The following is a 21055-nucleotide window of genomic DNA, read 5'->3' on the forward strand; positions in this document are numbered from 1 at the left end:
TGGCAAGGAAGGCACCATCACACACTCTGTGATTGATATTTGGCAGGTGGTGCTCGGTCCTTGCTGTGCTGTGGGTTTCTACCCACAAGCATGATAAGTGGGTTCATAGGTATGCCGCCATCTGTAGGATGGGATAGCACTGTATGATTACTGGTTAGCGAGTCATAGCCAGGCAGTGTGGCTGTGACACACTATGCCTTCACCCATTACATAACACCTAACACCACAAGTTGGGAGACTCTGATAAATGTTTGTATAGTAATGCCTACAGTTGGTACAAGGGTATTAGGTACCCTAGGAAAGTCTTACAGCCTTGCACCCCATACCCCCATCACATTCTCCTCACTCACCATTAAAAATTATGCATTTATAATTGATTTTACATAAAAAAGGACATTCACAGCACAGTCTTCTGAGGTAGATATAATTCATAAAGTATTATATTTACATGCACTGCTGTGGTGCCAACCAGAAAACCTTGCAAAAAAGCAAGAAAAACTTGGAATTAATATGGCAATAGGCCTACTGTAATGCATTTTGGACATGGGAATGACCCTTAGAGAGCCATGAGAAAAAATAATTACAATGCTATACACTTTCTAAAAACACCAACTGCCAGCACTCAAAGAGCAACAACTCTACGTATGAAAGTTAACACTGCAAATATTACACCAAGTCTAAAACAGCAAAATACTTCCTATTAGGGAAAACAGAACAAGCCAAGCTGCTGTAGATCCCTGTGTAGAAACTATACATTATGGGTCAGATTTTGAAAGGGTTACGGGCTTAAGTTAAGTGCGTAACCCTTAAAAAAAAAACCCTGCGCGCGCCGAGCCTATTTTGCATAGGCTCGGCGGCGCATGCAAGCCCCGGTACGTGCGTAAGTCCCGGGGCTTTGCTAGGGGGGCGTGTCGGGGGGCGGCACGACGTTCGGGGCGTTCCGGGGGGGCTTGGTGCTGGCCCAGGGGAGTTCCGGAGGGCGTGATCGAGGCCTCCGGACCAGCCCCCGGGTCGGGTGATGGGGCAGCAGAGGGCCATTGGCGCGCGCGAGTTACGCCTGCTTCGAGCAGGCGTAACTTGTGCGATAATGGTAGGGGAGGTTAGGTAGGGGAAGGGAACGGGCAGCGCACGCAGGGCTCGGTGCGCGCAAGTTGCACAAATGTGCACCCCCTTGCGCGCGCCAACCCTGGATTTTATAAGATATGCGCGTATCTTATAAAATTCGGCATACTTTTGTTTGCGCCTGGTGCGCAAACAAAAGTACGCGCGTGCGCTGTTTTTTAAAATGTACCCCTATTGGAATAACTCACTTCAGTCATGTATGCAAAACACAGATAGACCCTCAAATACAGAATAGAGAGACCATAAAGTATAAATGGAAATGTAGAGACAAAACTAAATTGGAAACCACAACAAGCCAAATTCTGTATGCACTGCAACAATGGAAAAATAGAAGCTTTACCATTTCTCATAACATTAGTAAAACAATACCAATAAAAAGAATAATTCAAAAATAATGAATAGAATAACATTCAATAATTAAAAACTCATATAAAATTTTTCCAAACACTAATAAAATATTTCAGAACAGGCACATCAAATAATACCCAACAGTTAAAACTAATAAAGATTTTTTAAAATCCCCCATTATCCATACCTGGGAACTTTTGATTTCCAGATTCCTTGAAATTGTCATAAATTAGCAGGCAGAGAGGAAGTGGGGTGGTTGTGCGCACACGAGATCCCTCTCATACGCACACATGTTCTCTCTCTTCCACACACATACACACATGGCCACATGCTCTCTCGCTCTCATACACACATGCCCACATGCTCTCTCTCTCATTGTCCCACACACATGCTCTCTCTCTCTCCCTCTTCCACACACACATACGCACATGCTCTCTCACTGTCCCACACACATGCTCTCTCTCCCACACACATATACACACATGCTCTTCTTTCTCACATACATACACACATGCTCTCTCACTCTCTTACTCTCCCACACACATATATGCATGCTCGCTCTGTCCCACACACACATAGCTCTCTTTCACTCTTATATGCACAAATGTTTTCTCTCACACCCTTCTTGAAGCAGCAGGCAGCAGCTGTCTTCTTCTTCAGCCCCCGTGGCCAAGGGAACGGCTTCCGGCCACAGGTGCAGACCCAGTTCTAGCCTTGGACTCCTCCTAGAAGGGCAGGGTGTACTCCTCCTCCTCTGAAGCAGTGCGGGCCTGCCGAAATTGATAAGAGTGGTCGGCTGAGCCTTAGTAAGTGAAAAAGCAATGCAGCCCTGCCAGAATCAGCAGTATGGCTGGCGGGGCCGTGCTGCTTTTCCACCTATTAAGGCCCCGCAACTATGCTTCTTTTTCTCTTACTGAGGCCCCGCGACCGCACTGTGCTCACTGGCACATACCAGCACTATGGCGCTCTTTGGTAGCAGTGCCTGTGGTCATGGCTTTATTGGACATAGGCACACTAAGGCCCTACTGCTCTGCTAATTATCGTCTCATCTCTTTCCTCCATTTTGGTTCTAAACTACTCTGAAACATAGCACTGAAAAGGGAATAGTGTCCCCTGACATGGTCCCATGTTTTGTATGTAGGCATTTTTGCCTAATTTCAGCGTCTTCAATAAACAATCTATACCTTCTAAAACAACTCTGTTTCCCTTTGCTCACTGATTCCTGGGAAGACCTGTTAAAACTGTACCACACACCTTTCTTTTCGTGATGCACTGTGAATGTGTGGTCTTGTCCACTTTTTGATATGAATTTTTATCTCTGTAACATCACCACAATCCATCCCTTCCTTTCAGAACACACTGCCAGAACACTTATCCAACCTTTCATCATCTCCCACAGACTACTGCAACCTCCTCATTAGGCATGTCATTCCTCTCTATGCTCTTCTCCTTTACCGCCAGCTCCCGACTCCATGCTTTCTACCTGGCTGCACCATATGCTTGGAATAGACTTACTGAGTTGGTGTATCATGTTCCCTATCTTTCCTTATTCAAATCCAGTCTAAAAACACAACTTTTTGAAACTGCTTCTAAATTTTAATCCCTGATTATCCCACTTACATAGGAACATAGCAAATGTTGCTTACCTGTAACAGGTGTTCTCACAGGATAGCAGTATGTTAGTCCTCACATATGGGTGACATCATAGGATGGAGCCCAATCACGGAACACTTTGTCAAAGTTTCTAGATCTATGACTGGCACCTACTGGGCATGCCCAGTATAGCATTAAACCTGCAGCCAGCAGGGGTCCCCCTTCAGTCTTGTTTAAAGCTACAGGAAGTGCCGAAAAATAAAATAAGAAAACGAACCCAACACCGCGGGGTGGCGGGCGGGTTTCGTGAGGACTAACATCCTGCTGTCCTGTGAGAACACCTATTACAGGTAAGTAACATTTGCTTTCTCACAGGACAAGCAGGATGGTAGTCCTCACATATGGATGAGTACTGAGCTAAGGATGTCCGAGAAATGCACCAAATGTACCCAAGATGTGCAATAGGCACAAGGACTGAGGTGGAATTTGGTAGAGGGCATCCTGAACCCTAACGGGCAAGCAGAAGGGTGTTGGTACGTCAAGCTGTAAAAAGGTTGCGCAAGACAGATTGGCTGAAGATGGAATCTTGTCTTCCGGCCTTGTCTAAGCAATAGTGGGCTGTAAAGGTGTGGAAAGAACTCCAGGTAGCAGCCCTGCAAATGTTAGGAAGCGGCACAGAGCGTAAGAACATAAGAACATGCCATACTGGGTCAGACCAAGGGTCCATCAAGCCCAGCATCCTGTTTCCAACAGTGGCCAATCCAGGCCATAAGAACCTGTTAAGTGCCCAAAAACTAAGTCTATTCCATGTTACCGTTGCTAGTAATAGCAGTGGTTATTATCTAAGTCAACTTAATTAATAGCAGGTAATGGACTTCTTCTCCAAGAACTTATCCAATCCTTTTTTAAACACAGCTATACTAACTGCACTAACCACATCTTCTGGCAACAAATTCCAGAGTTTAATTGTGCGTTGAGTGAAAAAGAACTTTCTCCGATTAGTTTTAAATGTGCCACATGCTAACTTCATGGAGTGCCCCCTAGTCTTTCTATTATCCGAAAGAGTAAAAAACCGATTCACATCTACCCGTTCTAGACGTCTCATGATTTTAAACATCTCTCTCATATCCCCCCTCAGCCGTCTCTTCTCCAAGCTGAAAAGTTCTAACCTCTTTAGTCTTTCCTCATAGGGGAGGTGTTCCATTCCCTTTATTATTTTGGTCACCCTTCTCTGTACCTTCTCCATCGCAATTATATCTTTTTTTGAGATACGGCGACCAGAATTGTACACAGTATTCAAGGTGCGGTCTCACCATGGAGCGATACAGAGGCATTATGACATTTTCCGTTTTATTCACCATTCCCTTTCTAATAATTCCCAACATTCTGTTTGCTTTTTTGACTGCCGCAGCACACTGAACCGACGATTTCAATGTGTTATCCACTATGACGCCTAGATCTCTTTCTTGGGTAGTAGCACCTAATATGGAACCTAACATTGTGTAACTATAACATGGGTTATTTTTCCCTATATGTATCACCTTGCACTTGTCCACATTAAATTTCATCTGCCATTTTGATGCCCAATTTTCCAGCCTCACAGGGTCTTCCTGCAATTTATCACAATCTGCTTGTGATTTAACTACTCTGAACAATTTTGTATCATCTGCAAACTTGATTACCTCACTTGTCGTATTTCTTTCCAGATCATTTATAAATATATTGAAAAGTAAGGGTCCCAATACAGATCCCTGAGGCACTCCACTGCCCACACCCTTCCAATGAGAAACTTGTCCATTTAATCCTACTCTCTGTTTCCTGTCTTTTAGCCAGTTTGTAATCCACGAAAGGACGTCGCCACCTATCCCATGACTTTTTATTTTTCCTAGAAGCCTCTCATGAGGAACTCTGTCAAACGCCTTCTGAAAATCCAAGTACACTACATCTACAGGTTCACCTTTATCCACATGTTTATTAACTCCTTCAAAAAAGTGAAGTGTAGGTGTGCTACTGAAGTTGCCATGGCCCTCACAGAGTGTGCTTTAACACGGCCTTGAAGCGGAATGCCTGCTTGCTGATAGCAAAAGGATATGCAGTCTGTTAAGCATGAGGAGAGAGTCTGCTTACCCACAGGCTTCCCAATTGGAAATGGAATGGAAAGAGACAAACAATTGAGTGCTTGTCCTGTGGGCAGCTGCATGGTCTAGATAGAATGCTAGAGCACATTTACAGTCAAGGGTATGCAGAGCCTGTTCTCCTCGATTGGAGTGGGGCCTGGGAAAGAAGGTAGGTAGTATAATGATTGATTAATGTGAAACTCCGATACTACCTTAGGTAAGAACTTAGGGTGAGTGCAGAGTTCTGACCGGTCCTGCAGAAGTTTAGTGTAAGGCGGATAGGTAACTAGGGCCTGTAACTCACTAACTCTGCGAGCAGATGTGATTGCCAAAAGAAAAATCACTTTCCATGTGAGATAGTGAAGATCAGAGGATTGGAAAGGCTCAAATGGTGGTTTCATGAGCCGACCCAAAATCAGATTGAGGTCCCAAGAATGGGCCGGAGGGCGCAGTGGAGGCTTGAGGTGAAGCAAGCCCTTCAGGAAACGTGTTACGAGGGGTTGTACTAAAAGAGGAACATCCCCGACACCTCTATGGAAGGTGGCTACCGCACTGACATGATTTCTGATGGAGGAATTTTTAAACCTGATTCTGACAAGTGCCAGGGATAGTCTAGAAACTTCGTGGTGGAACAGGTAAAGGGATCAAGAAATTGAGAAGAACACCATGATGTAAACCTGTTCCATTTGTAAAGATAAGATTTTCTCGTGGAAGGCTTCCGTGAAGTGATCAGGACACAGGAAACTGGCTCCGAAAGGTTAAGTGGCTGAAGAATTAACCTTTCAATATCCAGGCCATCAGAGACAAGGCCTGAAGATTGGGGTGGCCTAGGCACCTGTTGTTCTGAGTGATCAGAAGCAGGTCGTTTCCCAAGGGAATGTGCCTGCGAATGGAGAGGTCCTGAAGAATTGGAAACTACGCCTGGCGAGACCAGTGAGGTACTATCAAGATCATGCGTCCCTTGTCCTGACGTAACTTCACGAGAGTCTTCGAGAAGTGGGAGTGGAGGGAATGCATAAAGGAGACCGGTTGCTCATGAAAGGGAGAACGCATCTCTTGGCTGAAAGTGTTGGCTGTGAGTGAGAGAGCAAAACTTCTTTACTTTGCGGTTCTGAGGTGACACAAAGAGGTCTATGTGGGGGTAACCCCAACGTTGGAATATTGAGTCCGCTACCGTGGGGGTTGAAGGACCACTCATGTGAAACGACCTGCTTCTGATCACTCAGAACAACAGGTGCCTAGGCCACCCCAATCTTCAGGCCTTGTCTCTGATGGCCTGGATATTGAAAGGTTAATTCTTCAGCCACTTAACCTTTCGGAGCCAGTTTCCCGTGTCCTGATCGCTTCACGGAAGCCTTCCACGAGAAAATCTTATCTTTACAAATGGATCACATCACCCCCACACTTATTGAACTACACTGGCTCCCTATACAGTCACGAATTCTTTATAAAACACTCTCGATCATACATAAGAGTCTAGTAAATTCCAACCTCAACTGGCTTAACCCCCCCCCCCCCTCTTACCTCGCACCTCCAAGAGACCTACACGCCCAGCCCTCCAAGGAACACTCCATGCCCAATCTATTAAATCTTTTAAACTCTCCTCCACTATTAACAGAGCCTTTTCTCTTGCCGGCCCCACCATATGGAACTCACTGCCCCATGATATCCGCATAGAGACCTATACCCCCACTTTCAAAAAGAAACTTAAAACCTGGCTCTTTCAGCAAGCCTACTCCATCTCACCCCCTATTACATAAAATCCCCCTATGAATGTTATACTGATATCTTGGTATGAACGCCTTTATGTCTACTGATTTTGTACTTTGCACTATCATGTATATAGTTATAGTTATATTCCATAGCATCTACCCATTGATGCCTGTTATATGTAAGGGCTCCTCCCATAAATTATTTATATGTTGCCTAGTTCATCATATTATATTATGTTATCTGTTATATGTACGGGCACTGCCCAATGGTTTTTTGTTCACTGTGAACCGATACGATGTGCGAACGGATATCAGTATAAAAGAAATGTTAAATAAATAAAAATAAATAAAATAAATGTGGTTGAAAGGCACGACTCAGCTTGTCCATCAACACATTGTCCACTCCCAGCAAGTAGGTGGCCCTGAGGTACATCGAATGGGAGAGGGCCTCCGCCCATATCTGCGCAGCCTCCTGACACAGTAGGTAGGAGCCCGTCCCTCCCTGTTTGTTGATGTACCACATGGCCATCTGGTTGTCCGTCTGAATTAGGATAACCTGGTTGGAAAGGTGATCCTGAAATACCCTGAGAGCATATCTGATTGCTCGAAGCTCCAGGAAATTGATTTGGTGTTTGGCTTCCTCTGGAGACCAAGTTTCTTGTGTCTGCAAATTGGCGACATGGGCTCCCCAGCCGAGATTGGGGAAGTGAGAATTATTTGAGGGTCTGGAGCCTGGAAGGGCTTGAGGAGATTGATCTGATTTTGCCACCAGGCTAGAGACTGACGAAGTGAGTCGGTGATGTGGATAGTGGTCGATAGAGGTTGGACGGACTGAGTCCATTGTGACCTTAGAGTCCACTGCATGACTCTCATGGCCAAGCGGGCCATTGGGGTAACCTGTACTGAGGACGCCATGTGTCCCAGCAGGATGAGGAAGTGGCGTGCAGTCGTGCGGTGCTGAGACTGTAGCTGGAGTGCGAGAGAGATGAGAGCGAGAGCTCGTTGTCGAGGCAGAAATGCCTTTGCCTGCAAGGTGTCCAAGTCTGCCCCAATGAATGATAAAGTTTGAGATGGGACTAAGCAGGATTTTGCGTAGTTGACGAGAAATCCTAGCGAAGTCAGAGTGTGTAAAGTAAGACGTAGGGACGACAGTCTGCTGAGTGGGAGCCCTGATCAACCAATCGTCTAGATAGGGGTAGATGTGAGCACCTTGAGTCCTGAGGAAGGCTGCTACTACTACGAGGCACTTGGTGAAGACTCGAGGTGCAGATGCCAGGCCGAATGGTAGCACTCGGTACTGATAGTGCTTGGGGCCTACCAGAAATCTCAGGAACCTGCGATGAGATGGAGTTTTCGCAATGTGCATATACGTGTCTTGGAGATCGAGAGAGCAGAGCCAGTCTCCTTTTTGCAGAACAGGAAGGAGGGAACCTAAGGTTACCATCTTGAACTTTTCTCATTGGAGGTACTTGTTGAGGGCACGTAGGCCCAGAATTGGACGAACGCTGTCTGATTTTTTGGGGATAAGAAAGTACCAGGAATAGAAACCTATGCCCTGTTGGGAGTAGGGCACTGGCTCTATTGCTTTGGATTGGAGGAGGAGGGAGACCTCCTGCTCCAGGAGAAGTGAGTGGTCGGATGTTCTCCACGTTGGTAGAGGTGGGGAGTCCGGTGGTATGGAGAGAAAGTTCAGGTGATAACTGTGAGAGATTATGGCAAGGACCCACTGGTCTGAGGTGATTGTGTGCCACCTGTTTTGAAATGGCACAATCGACCTGGCTGCTGCTCTCTATGCAGGAGTCAAAAGCCGGAAGCAGGGCCCGGCTGAGGAGCTACCTGTGGCTTTTGTTTCCGCGGTTGACGAGACTGGGCCTTTTGGAAAGGTCTCATGGAATGAGTCCTAGACTGGTGGATAGGACTTTTTTGGAAGAATAACTTTTTAGTATCCTTCCTGAAAGGCTGTTTGGAGGAATACTCAGAGGGCATCAGAGAGAGCTGGCGAAGGGTTTCATGATGGTCCTTGAGTTCTGCCACCGTCCGCTGAATCTGTTCGCCAAACAGATTGTCGCCTATGCAGGGCAGATCAGATAATCTGTCTTGTACTTCAGGGCGCAAGTCCGACGACTTAAGCCAGGCCCATCTTCTTGCCGAAATAGCAGTTGCAGATAACCTGGAAGCAGTGTTGAAGATATCATAAGAGGATCTGATTTCATGCTTCCCTGCCTCGAAGCCCTTGTGTACTAGGGCTTGAAGCTGTTCCTGGAATTGCTCAGGCAGGGACTCTGCAAAGTCCTGTATCTGCTTGAATAAGATGCTGTTGAACTGGGTCATATACAGCTGGTAAGAGGCGATCCGGGAGATAAGCATTGATCCCTGGAAGACACGCTGGCCAATGGCATCCAGGAATTTCTGTTCCTTACCTGGGGGAAAGGAAGAGTGGGGTTTTGATCTTTTTGCCCTCTTTTGGGCTGATTCTAAAACCACAGGTTGGTGATCCAGCTGAGGTTTCTGGAATCCTGGGGCTGACTGGACCAAATAAGTGGTATCAGCTTTTCTGTTGACTGGAGCAACAGAACCAGGGTGTTCCCAGTTCTGTTTGAGGAGATCCAAAAGAACCTGGTGAATAGGGATAGAGGTTATTTGCTTGGGAGCATCCAGGAATTGTAACAGCTCCATCATTTGATGCCTATCATCTTGCTCAGTCTGTAATTGGAAGGGAACCAATTCAGACATGTGCTTCATAAATTTTGTGAAGGAAAAGTCCTCTGGAGGAGAACGCTTCCTACTTTCAGTAGGAGAAGGTGGCGATGGTAAATCATTGGTGTCTTGAGATGAATTGTCAGTCCAGGTGTCATAGGGATCAGCACCTGTCCCTGTAGGAACCTGAGAAAGATGGGACAATGGTATTCCTGAAGGTCCTGGTCTAGGATCGGAAGGCAACGAGGGAAGTACTGGAGGCACCGATGAAGGCATCGTGGGCACCGGTGCGGGCATCGATGGTTGAGGCATCGGCAGGACTCCCGATGGAGGAATGCGGAACGCTGTTTCCTTCCCGATTACAGGGTAAACGGGGAAGGCATCGGAGCCATCGGTGACCCAGGATCCATCAGTGGAAAAGCAGCTATGAGCACTTCCATCTTTGGCACCGCTGCTCTCAATGCTGCCGGAATGGGATCGATTGTTGGTTCCGCGACCGGCACCGAGGGACCTTGGAGTCTGTGCATCGCCTGATCGATGGCCTCCTGAACCATCCGGTCCAGTTCTTCACGGAGACCTGGAGCAAGCAGCCCTGGCTCCGGAAGAGAAGAAGGAGGCAGAGGCATAGCCAGAGGGACCACCATTAAAGGCGGAGTTGCGGCTCCCGATACCCATCCGGGTGAGGGATGCTTCAGTAATCCGGTCGCAGAAAGGATCGGTGCCTTTTCTGGACGGGATTTCTTCGTTGGCGGCTCGGACAATGATTTTCCTTCATCAATGGTCTGAGACTTCCGGTGTCGATGCCAATGTTTCTCTCTACGATCCTCTCGGTCCTAGGGGGAGTAGAGGTAGTCAAAGGCCGAGAAGTCGTTGATGCCGGACGGTCACCGGCTGGTGGCCGATACTGGCGCGAAGTGGACGGTGCCAGTTCAGATGACGTCGATGCAATAGACGGCGTCAGAGTTTGAGAACGGAAGAGAAGTTCCATTTTCTCCATTCTGGCCTTCCGACCTTTTGGTGTCATTAAGGCACATTTGGTGTAAGTCAGGACATCATGCTCGCACCCGAGACACATCACACAGACTTTATGTGGGTCTGTTATGGACATGGTGCGAGTACAGTCCGGGCACCAACGGAACCCCGACGCCATGGCCTTTGAACAATTTAGCCGCGGTATGGTCGACGGCCAGTAGGCCGCGAGGGCCAAACTCGACGGGAACCGACCGAAAACGGGTAGAAACTTACCGGTGTAACGCGGAATCAAAAATTCGAAGGAGGGACCCCTGTGGGGTATGAAAGTTTTTAGTAATTCCGTGAGGAAACTTCCTGTCAGGAATCTCTGCGGAGCTTCTTAACCAACGTGGCTAGTACTGTGTGGAAAAAAGGGGGACCCCTGCTGGCTGCAGGTTTAGTGCCATGCTGGGCATGCCCAGTAGGTGCCAGTCAAAGTTCTAGAAACTTTGACAAAGTGTTCCGTGATTGGGCTCCATCCTATGATGTCACCAATATGTGAGGACTACCATCCTGCCAGTGGCGTAGCCAGAATTGATTTTTTGGGTGGGCACAAGGTTAACATAGGTGGGCACAAGGCATGCAGGTCTACTAGTTGTTTTCTTACTGATAAATAATGCCATATACTGCACCCTAGAATGGCTTTCTAAGTAGTTTGCAACAGCCATTATGTGTCATGTATGAAACTTTAAAATAATTTACTTCAATTATTTCAAGTATGGAAAACAATCAAATCCAATCATATAATAAAACAAAATTAATGTATTCTTTCATGAACCATCTTTGCAGAAACCCAGAAATCTTCATAAATACAATAAAATATAATTAATCATCAGAACAGGTGCAGCGCAAAGCTAGGGAAATTCACATTACAAGTAACATGAAAAAAAAATTCAAATTCTGGTGTAATCTCAGCAAAAAATAACCCTCCACTGCTATTTTGTGAAGTAACAAACTCTTGCAAAGAAAGAGGCATCTGGAACCTTGCCAAACAATCACAGCACTGACTCTCAGGATTCAAACAGCAACCTTATGAAAAAGCAGCAATGCAAATACTACACCAGGCCCTAGAACATTAATACATCACCTACGGGAATAATAGAACAGGCTGGACTACTACTACAGAGAAACTATATGCTAGAAATACTCATTTCTGTCACAAACAGGCAAAACTGAGACCGACCCTTACCTAATATAGAAATAAGAGACTATAAATTAGAAACAGAAACATGTAGATAAAGCCAAAATAGAAAGCCTGAGAACCTAAAATGTCTGAACAGTGGAATACTTAAGAAAGAGCAAAATACAAAAATATAAGAATGCACATTCCCAAAGATGACATATTTAAATTGCTAACATCTCTCTCTCTCTCTCTCTCTCTATATATATATATATATATTTATTTTTTTTTACCTTTGTTGTCTGATCTTTGTATTTTTCTAATCAGTTGGTCCTGGTCTCTCTTTCCCATTTTTTCCCTTGTCGCTCATTTCCTAATTCCTCTTCAGTGTCTTTTCTACTACTGTCTTCTTCCCTTCCACACACACACATACATATATACATAAATGCTTTCTCTCACAGACTCCCTCACACACTCAGGCTCTCACTCTCATATGCTCCCCCCCCCCCCCCCAGCTCACATTCTCTGCAGACACACATACAAGCTCTCACTTTCTCACCCCTCCCCAGGCTTATATTCTTATGCACACACAGACGCACATCCAGGCACCCATTCTCATCCACACACACAAACCCATTCTCCCATTCTCACCCACAGATACACACATTTAAGGTCCCATTCTCACCCAACATACACACTTTCAAGCACCCATTCTTACCCACATATTCAAGCTTCCATTCTCACCCACACACACAAACCCAGGCTCCCATTCTCACCCATATATACACACATTCAAGCTTCCATCCTCACCCATAGATACACACATTCAAGCTTCCATCCTCACCCACATATTCAAGCTTCCATTCTCACCCACATATTCAAGCTTCCATTCTCACCCACACACACAAACCCAGGCTCCCATTCTCACCCATATATACACACATTCAAGCTTCCATCCTCACCCATATATACACACATTCAAGCTTCCATCCTCACCCACATATTCAAGCTTCCATCCTCACCCACATATTCAAGCTTCCATTATCACCCACACACATTCAAGACTCCATTCTCACTCCCATACACACCCAGGGTCCGATTTTCACCCACACACACACAAGGCTCCCATTCTCATCCTCACATACACATTCAAGCCTGTGCACAGTTTCCGCTTCCTCCCCCCAGAGCAGGAAGATCAGCTGGCCTCTCCTGCTGCCACTGGCCTCCTGCTATCTTCGGGCCGTATGGCCGACCGATCTTCCTGTTTGGGGGGGGGGGGAGGAGGAGAGCGGAAGCGCCGCGCACAGCTTCCGCTTCCTCCCCCCCAGAGCAGGAAGATCAGCTGGCCTCTCCTGCTGCCACTGGCCTCCTGCTATCTTCGAGCCATACGGCCGACCGATCTTCCTGCTTGGGGGGGGGGAGCGGAAGCTGTGCGCGGCGCTTCCGCTCTTCTTCCCCCCCCCCCCCCCCCCCCCCCCGGAAGATCGGTCGGCTGTACGCAGGAGGCCAGTGGCAGCAGGAGAGGCAGCTGATCTTCCTGCTCTGGGGGGAGGAAGCAGAAACTGCGCGGCGCTTCCGCTCTCCTCCCCCCCCCCCCCCCCCAAACAGAAGATCGGTCGGCCATACGGCCCGAAGATAGCAGGAGAGGCCAGCTGATCTTCCTGCTTTGGGGGGAGGAAGTGGAAGCTGTGCACGGCGCTTCCGCTCCCCCCCGCAAACAGGAAGATCGGTCGGCATATGGTTGTAGGACCGCTTCCCCACGTGTGCCGTGATGGCGTGCCAAGCATGGGTTCTCCTCTTCACTGTCGCGGGGATGGGATCCCGCGACAGCCTTGCAGTTCTGGTGTCAGTTGGGTGGGCCTGGGTCTAAATTGGGTGGGCAGTTGCCCACTCAGGCCCACCCGTGGCTACGCCACTGCATCCTGCTTGTCCTGTGAGAAATGATTTTCCATACTTGATCAGACCAAAAATCCATCAAGCCCAGTATCCTTTTCCAACAGTAGCCAATCCAGGTCACAAGTACTTGGCAGAATCTTAAAAGGTAAATAGATTCTATGAATCTTATCCTAGGGATAAACAGTGGATTTCCCCAAGTCCACTTTAATAATGGTTTATAGACTTTTCTTCCAGGAACTTGTCTAAACCTATTTTAAACCCAGCTACACTAACAGCTTTCACCATATCCTCCAGCAACGAATTCCAGAGTTTAATTATGCGATGGGTACAAAAAATATTTTCCTAGCGTGTAGCAGATGGACTCATTACAAATGGGTATAGTGTGCTCGTGCTAGCAGTTGGAGACGGATCTGACGTCAGCACGTGGTACATATACCCCTGCAGGAAGTGCAGCAAACTCAGTAATTTCCGTCTCCAAAGCAGTTTGGAGCTCCCATACGCTCGCTGAGCATTCTTCCAAATTATAACGACTAAATTCTTAAAAGAAATCCTGAAGACGAGCCCCGCACTCCTGCGGTGATACCCTCGGGTCCCTCCCCCAGTTGATTTCCCGAGGTGATTTCCTGGTCCCTCGGAGGTGAGCGCCTCGGTCCGATGGCCCGGTTTCGCGGCAGGGACCTAGCCCCGAGTGAGAAGGGCTCGGGCGCGGCATAGAGGCAGGCCTCGGTCCCGGTGAGGACTTAGCCCCCGAGCGAGACGAGTTCGGGCGGCGGCTTAGAGGCAGTGGGTGGCATTTCCTCGAGCGCAGCGGTGACGGTACTTACCCTCTCCCCCGCAGCCGGAGACCGCCCGGTCACAGCCTGGAAGCGCCAAAGATCAGGTAAGGTGTACATCTTTACTTTACGGGTCTCCGGAGAGCGAGGATTAGCAGGTCTGTCTACGTGGCAGCCCGCCAAGGAGGTTGCCATTTTGCCTGCCTGCTCGCCGTCGCCAGCCCTGGTTCGCTGCCTCATTTCTAACGCAGGGGCGACGGGCGTGTATGTTAGGCGCCCGGAAAGATTGGGGCGCCCATTGCTTAGGTGCACATTGAGAGAGGCACACGCTGATACGCGCATGTTCATAGGCGCACGACCATAGGCGCACGACCATAGGCGCATGTTGATGGGCGCACGTTCATGGGCGCACGTTGATGGGCGCACGTTCATGGGCGCACGTTCATGGGCGCACGTTCATAGGTGCAAGTTGATAGGCGCACATTCATAAGCGCTCATTGATAGGAGCACATTGAAAGGGCTGAGAGCACACCAGAGTGTGCGGATAACAGACGCGATGGAGCGTATGAGAGCCCATGCGTCTGCAGAGCCGGCACCTCCAGAATCAAGCATAAGAGCTCTAGGCCTCTGCTCAGAATGCCACCTCAGAGCCACACAGAGCGAGGAAGCAGACTCCCTATGTGCCCAATGTGAGGAGGCCCTGGGAGTTCCAGGCCAGGGCCAGTCTCAGCCCAGTTTGACTGCCAGTTCCTCAGGGAACACCCCGAACCTAGCAGGCCGTGGTGAGCAGCCAGGGAACCCCACGGACCTGGTGCCCCTACAAGCTAGAACCTGCTTTCCTCTCCTGGGTGGAATTATTCAAGGGGATTCATGCCTTCGTTAAGATGCAGTCTGATCCCCGACCGGACCCATACGTACCGGATGACCCTGCCCCGGGACCCTCAAGACCTACGCATGGCCCCCCGCCACCCGGAAACCCCATTTATGGGGGCTCGGATTACTCTGAGGAAGATGGCGAGTCCCCCGAGGAGGGAGAACTCCCCTCGGGGATAGAACCATATCGAACCATGAGACGCTTCTTCCTAAGGAGGATCTTCCAGACCTGGTCTCTCAATGCCTGTCGGAGCTGGCTATCCCAGGCCCAGGCACCCCAGGGGAACCTAGAATGAACCCCCTGCTAGAGGGCCTGCATCCAACGGCTCACCATTTCCCCCTCCTACAAGCAGCACAGCAGTTAATCGATCTGGAGTGGAATGCGCCAGAGGCTTCATTCAAAGGGGGTCGGGCTTTGTCTAGCATGTACCCCCTAGAACCGGCAACCAAGGAGCTGCTGCGTGCCCGATGGTAGACGCCATAGTTAGCCGCAATTGTGAAGCGCACCACCATTCCGGTGGAAGGAGGGGCGGCCCTCAAGGATGCACATGACCGGCGCATGGACGCCATTCTGAAACAAGCCTTTGAGGTGGCAGCTACGAATTGCGACCTGCTGCACCGTGGTGACGCGCTCCTGCTTATCACAAGCCAGGAACAACACCCCAGGAGAAGAAATGGAATCAGCCCTCTCGTTCCTCACTGACGTCGCCTCCGACCTAGTCCGTACAGCAGCCAAGGGAGTGTCATCCTCAGTGGCAGCCAGAAGACAACTCTGGCTACGAAATTGGTCAGCCGACTCCTCCTCCAAGACTCGCCTTACAAGAATGCCCTTTAAGGGATCCCTCCTGTTCGGCAGCGACCTCGAGAAATTGGCTAATAAATGGGGCGCATCTCCATTACCCCGTCTACCAGAAGACAGGTCAAGGAGGAACCAGCGCCCTTTTCCTAGACCATCCAGAGGTAGAAGCTCTCAACGCTTCAACCCTTACAGGGCTCGCTACCAAGCACCTCGTTCTCAGACCAGGAACCAGTCCTTTCGGACCAGGCATAACAAGAGGGGAACCGGCTCGGGGTCGGGTCCCCGCCACACCCCACAATGAGAATCAGCCAACCCATCTGGGGGAAGAAGCCATAGGGGGCAGGCTAACCCTATTTTACCGCAGGTGGGTCGAGATTACTTCAGACCAGTGGGTCCTCGCCATTGTCCGGGAAGGGTATTACCTGGACTTCCTTCATCTCCCTCCGGACAAGTTTGTGGAATCGCCTTGTCGCCCCTGAAGAGGGCGGCGTTATCAGCTACCTTGGAGAGGCTCCTGTCCCTAAAAGCCATAATCCCAGTGCCTGCATGGGACATAAATTCTGGGCATTACTCCATTTATTTCATTGTCCCCAAGAAAGGGGGCACTTTCAGACCCATCCTGGACCTAAAGTCAGTCAACCGGCACTTACGGGTTCCAGGATTTCGCATGGAAACTCTGCGGTCAGTCCGAAGTGTAATACAGCCAGGGGAGTATCTCACATCCCTGGATCTCTCAGAGGCCTAATTGCATATCCCAATTCATCGGGATCACCAGCGTTACCTACGCTTCAAAGTCCTGGATCAGCATTTTCAGTTCCGGGCTCTACCCTTCGGGTTAGCCACCGTGCCACGGACCTTTACCAAGGTAATAGTAGTGGTGGCGGCGTCACTCAGGAAGGAAGGCATTCTCGTCCATCCCTACCTAGACGATTGGCTGATCAGGGCAAAGTCACCGGAGGAGAGCCACCGGGCAACCAACAGAGTTATATCTCTTCTGGAAAGCCTAGGATGGGTAGTCAACATAAACAAGAGTTCCCTACAGCCTTCGCAGTCACTGGAATACCTAGGAGTCCGATTCGACACCCAGGAAGACAAGATCAGCCTGACCTCCAAGAGGAAATCAAAACTCCGGGATCGCTTGCAGAATCTGCTGAGCACCACCTGGCCCACGGCTTGGGATTACCTACAGGTCCTCGGCCTAATGGCCTCCACTCTGGAAGTGATACCATGGGCCCGGGCTCATATGAGACCGTTACAGCGCGCCCTCCTATCTCGGTGGCGCCCACGATTACAGAACTACACCGTGCATCTACCTCTACCGGCCAGAGTACGGAATCAGTTACGGTGGTGGCTGCAGCCCGGCCACATGAGCCGGGGGTCAAGGATGTCCTCCCCAACCTGGACCCTGCTCACTACAGATGCCAGCCTGAACGGCTGGGGAGCACACTGTGAAGAGCTAACCGCCCAGGGGCGGTGGAACAGAGAAGAGTCGGGGTGGAACATCAACCGACTAGAGGCACGGGCAGTCAGGCTAGCCTGCCTGCGATTTGCCCACAGACTTCGAAACAGAGCAGTCAGAGTGATGTCGGACAACACCACCACGGGGGCATACATCAACCGACAGGGCGGAACCAGAAGCCAACAGGTATCCTTAGAAATAGCCCCCCTGATGGCTTGGGCAGAAGCAAATCTCCAGGACATCTCCGCCGTCCACATTGCCGGGAAGGACAAGCAGAGCAGACTTCCTCAGCAGAGAAAGCCTAAACCTGGGGGAATGGCAGCTGTCACCCACGGCCTTCCAGATGATTGTGGATCAGTGGGGACCCCGGGCATGGACCTACTAGCGGACAGGTCCAACGCTCAAGTACCCAGATACTTCAGTCGCAGGCGGGATCCTCTATCCCAGGGATCAACGCCCTGGTTGCAGCCATGGCCTCCGGGGATCCTGCTATATGCCTTTCCCCCATGGCCCCTGCTGGGTGCCATTATACACAAGATCAGCGGCATAGAGGCCTAGTTTCTTCTGGTGGCCCCGGATGGCCAAGGAGATCCTGGTACGCAGACATGAGAAGACACTGGCAGGGGATCTCTACCCCTGCCCCTCACAGGGACCGCTACGACAGGGTCCATTCTCCACGAGAATCCAGCTCAGTTCTCTCTTTGAGAGGGCTAGACTGAAGAAAAGGGGATACTCGGTTCCGGTGATAGACACACTCCTCCAAGAACGCAAGTTCTCCACATCATAACTTATATAAGGATATGGAGAGTATTTGAAGCGTGGTGCGAAACTCGCAGCAAATCCGCATGCCGCTTAAAATCCCCTCATTCTGGATTTCCTGCAAGATGGACTTCAGAAGGGTCTGTCCCTCAGTTCTATCAAGGTTCAGGTGGCGCTTGTCCTGCTACGGCCCCAGGAGTGCCGGCAACAGCATTGCCAGCACCCAGTGTTCACGTTTTCCTGAAAGGAGTCAAACACATTCGCCCGCCACTGAAGTGGCCAGTGCCCCTGTGGAACCTCAACCTAGTCTTGGAATTCCTAGCGGGACCCGCCTTCAGACCCCTCCGGGGCCTGTCCCTCCGTTTATTAACCTTGAAGATGGTGTTCTTGCTGGCCGTATGCTCAGCATGCCGCATCTCAGAGCTACAAGCGCTGTCCTGCCGCGATCCGTTTCTCAGAATCACTCCAGGGGCTATCCATCTTCGCACAGTTCTCTCCTTCTTACCCAAAGTAGTCTCACACTTCTACCTCAACCAAACCATATCCTTGCCAACCACGGAAGGTTTGAAGAAGTCGGAAGAAGGTCGAATACTGCGCCATCTCGACATCGGCATGCTGCTGTCCAGATACCTGAAAATGTCAGAAGCAGTACGAAAGACGGACCACCTGTTCATCCTTCACAGCGGGAAGAGGCAAGGAGAAGGGGCCTCACGGGCGACTATTGCTCGCTGGATCAAAGAAGTTATCAAGGCTCATTCTACCAGAGCCCAAGCGGCCTCCTGGGCAGAAACTAGGATGCTGTCGCCTACAGAGATATGTAAAGCGGCAACGTGGTCCTCCCTCCATACTTTTTCCAGATTCTACCGTCTGGACGTCCAAGCCAGGGAGGATACAGCATTTGCAAGGGCAATCCTAAACGGACCTCGGGCAGCCTTCCACCCAGTCCGGGAGTAGCTTTTGTACATCCCATTTGTAATGAGTCCATCTGCTACACACTAGGAAATGGAGAGATTACTTACCTGATAATCTCGTTTTCCTTAGTGTAGGCAGATGGACTCAGCATCCCGCCCAGCTGCCGATATACATGGGGTTTCACCGGTTCAAGGTAAGCCATGTTTTCTTACAGAGGGCATCCATCCTGCCGGGTGTCGACGCCTTCCGGTTGAGAACACTGACGGTCTCCAGCTACTATCAATCGATCAGGTTAATCATGTTTGGTTAATCAATCGGTCAGTCACACATATATCCATGAAGCTTTTGCAAGGAAGATTACTGAGTTGCTGCACTTCCTGCAGGGGTATATGTACCACGTGCTGACGTCAGATCCGTCTCCAACTGCTAGCACGAGCACACTATACCCATTTGTAATGAGTCCATCTGCCTACACTAAGGAAAACGAGATTATCAGGTAAGTAATCTCTCCATTTTTTCCTATTTGCCTTATTGATTTTAACAATTTTCTTAATAAATGAAATTCCCAAAGTCTCTCTTGACCTGTATGGTTTTCATGATTAGATTGTAAGCTCTATCGAGAAGGTAGTCTCATATACTGTAGGTTTTTGTGCAGCCCTGTGTATATCAAGTAGCTTTAGACATGATTAGCAGCAGTAAGTAGCAGTGTGCATATCAAACTGAAGCATCCAGATTTAAACAGTTATCTTAAATTTTAAATTTTTTATCTTTTCAGGTTCCTGGCAGTAAATTTGCTCTGGCCACTGAAAACATCTCCATGGCTACAGAAATACAAAGGATCAAGTTGTGTTTCTGGAGTTCTTTTTATATATTCCTTTTTTTTTCGTAGAATAATTTGTAATATTTTAATTGCTTGAATAGATGTGATCCTACATATTCTTGATACTGCATAGAATTTTTAATGTAACAACCATGAGTAAATTACATTAATTTTGTTCTGTTGACAGTGAAATCACTTTTTCTATGCAATAACCAAAGTGTAACCACAAAAGGAATATGTATACTAGAAATGCCTATGTACCAACTAGATAGGAAGAATGCAATTGATACTTATTTAAAAAAAACAAAACAGAAGTTAAAAAAAAGCTTACTTTTAACTCTTGGGTTCTGTGGTATTGGGGAACTTTATGTACTAAGATGCACGAAAATATGTAATAAAAGCAAGGTTTATAAAACAAGCAGAAGTTAACTTCAGACTGTTCAAAACTAAACTGTTCAAATTGAATTATTTTTTTGTTTGAAATAGCTTTTATAATTGGTATTGTTTAAACACAAGGTACCCTATTGTATAAAAATTGGTTTTTTTTAATATGCATATAACAGCAGCTAATTTCTTTAAGTAAGAATACTGTTTTCTCTAGTCACATTTGTACCAAGAAACTTATTTATGATAAGGATAGGTTTGAATATTTTTTAGTATTTTTCCTAAGTGGGTTTTTTAAATCACTTTTTTACATTGTGTAATTTAAAATGTTTAAGTACTATGCTCAGCTTTATGTAAAAGTGTATTAATGCACATTAGTGCCTATCAAGAAATAAACAGTTATTTTGTTTTATTTATATCTTAATAAACAGCTTTTGCAGATTTTTTTTGTCTCATAAGATGTTTGTTAGATTAGTTGCATGAAAGTTGTATGTAGTAATGTAATTTTAATGGTGTAACACAAACTACAAATTAAGCAGTTTATAATAGCTATATTTTTTACTTTGTTTTGTCTTTTATATGAAACTTAAAAGCTCCTACCCAGCATTACCAAAGGTTAACTTTTAAACAATCTCTAGATTAACCAGTCTGATGATCCAA

The 21055-nt window shown here is 48.1% G+C and overlaps 1 protein-coding gene across 1 annotated transcript in view; it reads left to right on the plus strand.

The window, feature by feature from the left end:
• Positions 1–20834, plus strand: part of LOC115091789 — a 285555-nt gene extending 264721 nt beyond the window's left edge. Inside the window, exon 4 of the mRNA XM_029602012.1 lies at positions 19967–20834. Within this exon, the coding sequence (XP_029457872.1) occupies positions 19967–19980 (14 nt within the window). The 3' untranslated portion in view covers positions 19981–20834. The remainder of the gene's footprint in view (positions 1–19966) is intronic.
• The last annotated feature ends 221 nt before the right edge of the window (positions 20835–21055 follow it).

Source organism: Rhinatrema bivittatum, chromosome 1, assembly GCF_901001135.1.
Source record: "Rhinatrema bivittatum chromosome 1, aRhiBiv1.1, whole genome shotgun sequence".
Classification (NCBI taxonomy): Eukaryota; Metazoa; Chordata; class Amphibia; order Gymnophiona; family Rhinatrematidae; genus Rhinatrema; species Rhinatrema bivittatum.